Genomic DNA, 7,779 nt, shown 5'->3' on the forward strand with positions numbered 1-7,779 from the left:
TTTATTTGAAAATTAACATTTGACCATGAAAAATTCCAACTACAACTAACACCTAAAACCTTGTATTCGGATTTGAAAAACACCTAAAACTTTATTTTCACTTTTTCCACCTTTAATACATTTGAACGACCAAATATTCTTTGCAAAAACTATAATCAAACACAACTCGATTTTTAACTACAATTTTGAAATTCCAAATAAAGTGATTTTATGGTTTTCATGCCCAAACGCCTACCTAATATTTTGTTTTCACATTTTTTGATTTTAATAGATTCAAACGATCAAATATTCTTTGCAAAAATTATAACCAAACACAACTCCATCTTCAACTCCAACTTTAATTTCAAATAAAGTGAAAATTATTTGATTTTCATGACCAAACACCCAATTTATTACGTTCAAACGACTAAATGTTATTTGTAAAAAATATAACCAAACACACCTCCTCCGTCTGTTAACTCCTAACTTAAAAAATTCCAAATAAAGTATGGCCAAACGCCTACTTAGTAACACCCATTTTCGCAACAGAGCCATTTGGGTATAACAATTTGTTCTTCAATGTCCAGCACATTAATCAAGATTCGATTTTTTTCTATGTAGAGCTCATATTAGTGGAAATTAGTAGTTTGGGTCACTATTATTTTTGGAAATTAGAGATTCTTGAATGTCCAGCAGACTAATCAAGATTTCATTTTTTTCCTTTTTTCAACACTAGCAATTATGCAGAGCTCATATTAGTGAAATTAGTCATTTGGGTCACTGTTATTTTTGGAAATCTGAGATTCTTGAATGTCCAGCACAGTAATCAAGATTCAATTTTTTCCATTTTTTCTTACACTAGCTATTATGTGGAGCTGATATTAGTGGAAATTAGTACTGTGGGTCATTGTTATTTTTGGAAATTAGTGATTCTTTGGAATGAAAATGTATTCTTCTTTGGGTATGGAAGGAAATGGAGGAATTAGTGAATATCATAATCATTTTCATAATTTACAGAATTCATTTTCTGGAGAAATTACAAATTTGCCAGGGGATGCTTGTCTTGTTTTAACGGCGGATCATAGGCCACGTCTCCGGTGGACGGCTGAGCTACATGAACGTTTTGTTGATGCTGTCACACAACTCGGTGGCCCTGATAGTACGTCGTTAATTTATGTGACACTCTTTACTTTTTAGTTACGGTTCCTTTTTGACCTGATTTGATTTTGCTTTATCCTGAGCCGCGAGGGTCTAGTGAAAACAGCCTCTCTACCTCCTACAGTCTCTCTACCTCCCAAAGGTAGGGATAAGGTCTGCGTACACTCTACCTTTCCCACTCCCCAGAACACACTTATGGGATTACACTCGTTATGTTGTTGTACTCTTTACTTTTTAGTTAGTATATTACTTTTGGTTTTACCCTTAATGAGATTGATTTATAGTCATATGAATATTCATAGGTTGTATTTGTTTTCTCTTTCTATGTTTGCATCTTCTTTTTTTTTTTTCTACTTTTGGGAGGATCGTTTTCCATAGTGGAAAGTATTTTCTAGGGAAATAATGTTGTTTGGTTGGTGAGTGAAAAGCAAATTGGATGGTGTTTCATGATATTACGTCATTAGTTTATGTGACACCTTTACTTTTTAGTCAGTCGCATAAAGAATGACTTATTTATAGTCATACAAGTATTCATAGCTTGTATTTGTTTTTCTCTTTCTATTTGTGCAATCTTTTTTTTTTTTTTAAAATTTTGGTAGGATAATTTTCCATAGTGCAAAGTATTTTCTAGTAAAATAATGTTGTTTGGTTGGTGAGTGAAAAGAAAATTGGACAGTGTTTCCATGAATTTATGTGACACTCTTTACTTTTTAGTCGGTCGCATAAAGAATATGACATATTTCTAATTTACTTTGTAAGAATATCCGTAGCTTGTACTTTGTTTTCCTCTTTTTGTTTCTCTTTCTATGTGTGCAATCTATTTTATGTTTCTTACTTTTGGTAGGATAATTTTCCTGGGTGGAAACTGGAAAGTATTTTCTAGGCAAATAATGTTGTTTGGTTGGTGAGTGAAAAGCAAATTGGATAGTGCTTCAATAACATTTTTGAGTATTAAAGATTGATAATGATGTCTAATGTTGGTTGGAGCGAATGATATGAAATTATATGTATTGACTTACACTAGAGACTTTCTGGGAGAAAATATTTTCCTAGAAAATGACTTCTATTTGGATACACTTTCAAGTTTGCATTTTTTTCCTTGCATGTGTACTTGTGTAGTATAACTTATACAACTGTATACATCAAAAGCTTTTGTATGGAGTATAATTTTAGTTTGATGATGTATACATTTGCTTCAGTAGTTATACATCTTTACTGTCATCATGTGTGTACATCCTGCAATTCTGTTTTCTTAAAGTTAAGAACTTTTTCTCCAGACCATTTGGTGAGCACTTATTTCCGTTCATCCATCTCTTGGTAATAGTCATATGAGGAACTTTGTTTATTAGTTAAGAGTTTTTCAGATTTAAAGTAACTATGGAGTGTCTAAATAAATAGTGTTTTTGGTGTGTCATACTGATGGAGTTGTCTTTTGATTCCTGTTTTATTTGGATTATATTTTCACACACGTTTCCAATTCTTGAGTTCTGAGTTGTTGTTCTATTTGATTTGATCTTCTATTACAGAACTAAATACAGAGACTTGTTTCTCTGTAAATAATAATGGAATATTAGAACTTGAGGTCGAGCTTTTCTGTCTGACCTCATCCATTGATGAACAACCCGCATTAGGCAAATTACATCGACAAAGAGGCCTTGTTTATTTATATATTTACTTTTTTATGGATGCCATTTATTCTAGTACATGAGTCAAATACATAACTTCTACATACTTTTCGACACTGTCCTTGTGTTTGACTTATCAAAAAAGGTAGTTGCCAATGATTCTTTATATTTCTATTGATTTGACTGACTAAAGATTCAAGGGCCAGAAAAAGAAAATGGAGGATCATTGGATGAGTAAACTAGTGAATTGGTATACCAACAGAGGAAATATTAGTATACACATTTTGATATTACACTACACGATACTCTAGAATTACATAACATTTTTAGCTACTGAGGAAGCATTTGATTACATAATTATTTGGTTTTGCTTTGGTTCTGTTTTTTCGGAACAACAATTAGTGCCAACCATGTTGTCTTTCTATATTCGTATCTTCAAAAAATTTCGTGATTCCTCTTGATCTTACCTTCTCTTTACCTCTCCTGCTTAAATTAAGTTAAGGCAGTTACACAATGTTAACGTTCTACTTATAACTTCTTTGCAGAAGCAACGCCAAAAACAATTATGAAAGCAATGGGGGTGAAAGGACTCACCCTATATCATTTAAAGTCACACCTCCAGGTTTGTTTAAGTCTCATATTTTCGTAACAGAATTTGTGTTTAGTTGCCATGATGCTCTTCCCTGTATTCAATCAAGAATCCACCACAAGATCCATCTTTATAATAGGTGTGAAGAGTTTAGTTTTACTACAACCTTAATCTAGTGTCTCACAAATTGAATTATAAGGGCAACTTTGAGCAACAACTACAACATATCCAGTGAATTTCCTAAATTTGAATTTACTTGGATACGAAGCTAGGTTTTAAATCATTTAAGTTCAATGCAAATGTTGAGGATTGAAATGGTTCTAGGTTTCATTGATTTTCACTTTGACAAAAGTTATGAATGGTGATGTCACGAATTGATGACGTCGCTGACTTTTTTTTACATTATCAAAAATAAAAAAAAATGGAGAAACATGGTCACGGAGGATTCATATATCTTACTCGAACCTGTTGGGTTGTGAGGCACAATTGTTGTTTTTGATGAGTTGATGATGTGCTTTCGCATATGATTTTAGCTAAACAAGGACCAAGTACAGTTCAGTTTAACTCTCACTTTTAACTAAAGAAAACAAAAGTTTCTGATCGATATAAAAAGAGATCAAGAATAATTACTTCACACAAGTCAGTTTAATTGTCAGTTTTAGAGAAACAGGAAAGCAAAAGGATTCAGGTCGAGATAGAAAGAGATCAAGCATAAGTAGTTCAAGTTTTTTTTTTTTAACTTATAGCTTGCAAGAAGTTCCTGAACTCTTTATATTTTACATTTCCTTGCAGAAATACCGCCTAGGGAAGCAATCTAAGGAGGCTTGTGAGAACTATAAAGATGGTATTTGAACACTCTGACCTATGGCTGCAAATTATCCTAATTATTTTTGCTTGCTTGCAACTTCTCCATTACCTTAAAAACCTTAAACAACACTTTAATGACTATGTACCTACAGATTCAATGCACTTTAAATCATTCTTGTGCTAGGCTAATACTTAGTAGGCATTTGGGCACTATTTGAAAGTGAAGTTGAAAGAGACTATTTGGACACCAAAATGATGAAAGCACTAAGATGGTAGTTATCTTAAAATTGAAATTTTTATACTCTAATACTCCAAAAGAACTCACACTTAATTTTGAAGATGCTGCAATCGTAATGCTTTGGGAATTGGAGTCCTTCAGGTGCTGACGCTTCTCCATTTTCTTCTCTATATCAGTCTTTCCACGTCCTCCCTAATTCCTAAATGAATAATAACTGTTGAAAATCTTACCAATCAAATAACAATAACAATAACAATGCTATAAGAATTATGTTTGGATTCCAGTGTCTGATTGCCATTCTTCTTTTGTTAAAACTTTTTGTCAACTCAAAATAGTAATATATTTTTCTGGCCATCTGCTTTAAATATAATTAGTTCCGTCGATATGTTTACTATCAAACATATCGACACATCTAAGAGGAAATATATGATGGGCATGAAAGTATATGTGAATTAGGGGGGAGCATATAGCTTATATTTGGATAAGAAGGGAGTATATGATGGACAAGTGAGTTTACGGTCACTGTCTCCATAAGGAAGAAAAGACGGTGGTTGTTATATCTTACTCTTCTGAGCAATTGAATCCTAATTCTTACATTGTTACTAGCTATGTGTGTTAACAGAATCATCTGTGGCAGAGAGCCAAGATACAAGCTCCTCTGCATCTGGTTCGTCAAAAGTAGTTGCCCAGGATATAAATGAGTATGTAGTGTCTTCAGAATTTATTCTTAAAAGAAGGTTTTGTGTGCTTTGCATCAATTTTATATGCTCTTAAATCCTTTTCACCAGTGGGTACCAAGTGACCGAGGCTTTTCGAGTACAAATGGAAGTCCAGCGAAGACTACATGAGCAGCTAGAGGTCAGTCCCTTCTCTTTTCTTGCTCATATTTTAGTGTTTGTGTAATTATGTGTCTCAACTTCCTGTTGGGCTAACCCAGCCCAGAGACATTCTTAACATGGTGTGAGACTATCCTCTTTCAAACTTCGGTCTGTTATAGACCAAGCAGGAGAGCTCAACCCAGAAGACTAGTCTGATAGGAGCCCATTTAGATTATAAACCCATTAGAATTTCTCTCTTTAACTGATGAGGGACAATTGGCACATATCAATCAATGACCTTGCGGCCCCATGCATGGATCGATTGGCTCTGATACCAATGATGCAATTCAGGATTCTGCGGAATGGAAAGTAGCAATCGAGAGAGCCTAAAGAGTGAAAGCAGCGAGAATTACCCTTGAACAGCTACACTCAAAGAACCCTAATTGGATACCAATGGAATAATAAAAGAGAGGGAAGAGTTGTATCACTTTAAGACTGAAAGCTATCTATTATAGACAGTGGCGGAGCCAGGATTTCCGCCGAGGGGGTTCAAAATATAAAAAAATAAACATACGAAGAAGCCTAAGGGGGTTCAACATCTACTATATATACATAAAAAATAATTTTAACCTTGTAAAAAACAGTATTTTTTTCCGCCGAGGGGTTCGGATGAACACCCTCGGTATAGTGTGGCTCCGCCACTGATTATAGATGCGATTACTCGACTATATAGGCAGGGCAGATTTGGGAGGGAAAGTTAGTTATAACTAACTTTAAGACTGGTCATGTAACCGAGTCCATGTGCAGCTCACTTGCCTACTAACAGCCTAACTAACATCTAACAACTAGTCCAGCTAAAGAATTAACGATAGAATAGAGTAATGGGATTTAACTGCAAAGAATACGATGAACCAAATGAATCCAGATCATAGCACGGTCGGTCAAGCCCGCTGCCTTTTTTCCCAAAAAGCTTCACACTTTTAAGCGTATATCTACCTTATACGTGGTTTCTTTGTTTTTTCAGCTTCCAATGTGGGACTTTCACCTAACACTTCCGATCTTTAGTGCCTAGTGATCAAGATGCTTCTATGGCTGGACATATTTCTGGTAACCAAAAGTGGAAAAATAAAACGCATTCACCACCTGTTCATATTAGTCACATTATACTGAATCTTGCGAAGTCCATTCTTCAATGCAATCCCAATCTTCAATCTGTTGAGACAAATGAGCTGGCCTTTCACATGCCAAAAGCATGACTGTACGTTTCGGCCAACTGTCGAAGCATATTTCTTTTTCTTTTTGTTCTCTCTTTTTCTTTTTCTCCTTTCTTAACTTCTGAGGTTGGGGAAGGGACTCTAAATCTCAGAAGGATGCATTCTTCCGAGTTCTGTGTAAATATGAATATAAGAGCTGGTTTGGTTTGTCAAGTAAACTCAGAATAAATAGTGTCATAATTTGTTAAGTTGGCTGAGTTTTATGCCTTTTGAACATTTTTCATCTGTAAAATGTCCAAGTGCTATACAGGCTTTCTTAACTTGGACCAAATGGTAACGTCATCTCTTTACTAAGTTCTTATATGAAGGTTAGTTTATAGTATGTTATTATGATCAAACAATTTTTTTCGTGGTTTGTTGAAGTAGGTACAGCGCCGTGTCCAGCTTCGTATTGAAGCACAGGGCAAGTATTTGCAAGCAATTCTTGAGAAAGCATGTAAAGCTCTTAACTACCCGGCCGTGGAATCTACTGATCTGGATGCCGCCAGCGAACAGCTTTCTGAATTGGCAATCAAAGGTGCCAACAACTGTGATGGGATTGTCACAGTTTCTTCATTACCTGAAATAGTTACAGGTTTTGAGAACAAAAATGCTTCCGATATGCCTGCTAGAATTGGTGACTGCTTGCCATCAAATAGAAGCCTGGTTTCACCCACGCGCATCGGTGCTCTAAAGAAGAGACCACGAGCTTTTGCTAATGGAGACGCCTTGCCAGTGGAAAACAATATGGCGCAGGTGCAATGGATGATGACTAATTCCTGAGTAAAGTCAGTTATATGAATTTTTACTATCTATTTAAGCTCATTGCAGTTCAGTATTATATAAAATGTTCTTCTCCCCCTATCTGTTTTATCCAGAAAGATGAGACATGTTGAATTTCACATGCAACTTGTACATTCTTTATGTTTACTTGTTTGTATATTCTAAGTTAATCATTTCAAGTACCTTTTATTAGGAAGATCATTCATCTGTACTTGACTGTAGGACTTCCTAATGACTATGGTTGGAAAATACTATTGGGCCGGGTCCACTCATAAGTGGTGTTAGTCAACCCCTTAGTTAGCATTCAATTTAAACATTAAGAGGTCGTTTGGTTGGAAACAAGTTATCACATGATAACTTATCCTAAGATTAGTTATTTCATCCTTTCATAGGGATAAAATAACACTATAATCCCGAGATAACTAATCTCGGAATTAGTTATACCGTGATTTAATCCCAATAAAACATGGGATAAACTCATCTCAAATATAATCTCAAGATTGTTTATCCTTATCCCTCGTACTAAACG

General features: G+C 34.9%; 1 protein-coding gene across 2 annotated transcripts; it reads left to right on the forward strand.

Moving 5' to 3' along the window:
- Window positions 1–464: 464 nt before the first annotated feature.
- On the forward strand, window positions 465–7,451 carry LOC132604376 (protein PHR1-LIKE 3-like). Of its 2 annotated transcripts, none has more exons than XM_060317859.1 (6): window positions 465–1,138; window positions 3,308–3,384; window positions 4,144–4,195; window positions 5,019–5,097; window positions 5,185–5,254; window positions 6,855–7,451. In XM_060317859.1, exons 1-6 carry the CDS (start codon window positions 919–921, stop codon window positions 7,248–7,250), a joined length of 894 nt encoding a protein of 297 aa, XP_060173842.1. In that variant the 5' UTR covers window positions 465–918; the 3' UTR covers window positions 7,251–7,451. The 2 variants fall into 2 exon arrangements, with proteins under 2 accessions (XP_060173842.1, XP_060173843.1); XM_060317860.1 differs by having other exon boundaries at window positions 5,034–5,097.
- The last annotated feature ends 328 nt before the right edge of the window (window positions 7,452–7,779 follow it).

Source organism: Lycium barbarum, chromosome 7, assembly GCF_019175385.1.
Source record: "Lycium barbarum isolate Lr01 chromosome 7, ASM1917538v2, whole genome shotgun sequence".
Classification (NCBI taxonomy): Eukaryota; Viridiplantae; Streptophyta; class Magnoliopsida; order Solanales; family Solanaceae; genus Lycium; species Lycium barbarum.

Excerpts from the sequence above, each read along its gene's own strand:
- LOC132604376 (XM_060317859.1), top strand. The coding sequence starts at position 919 with ATGAAAATGTATTCTTCTTTGGGTATGGAAGGAAATGGAGGAATTAGT. Across the intron at positions 1,139-3,307 it reads ACAACTCGGTGGCCCTGATA|AAGCAACGCCAAAAACAATT; the intron begins GTACGTCGTTAA and ends ACTTCTTTGCAG. Across the intron at positions 5,098-5,184 it reads GTTGCCCAGGATATAAATGA|TGGGTACCAAGTGACCGAGG; the intron begins GTATGTAGTGTC and ends CCTTTTCACCAG.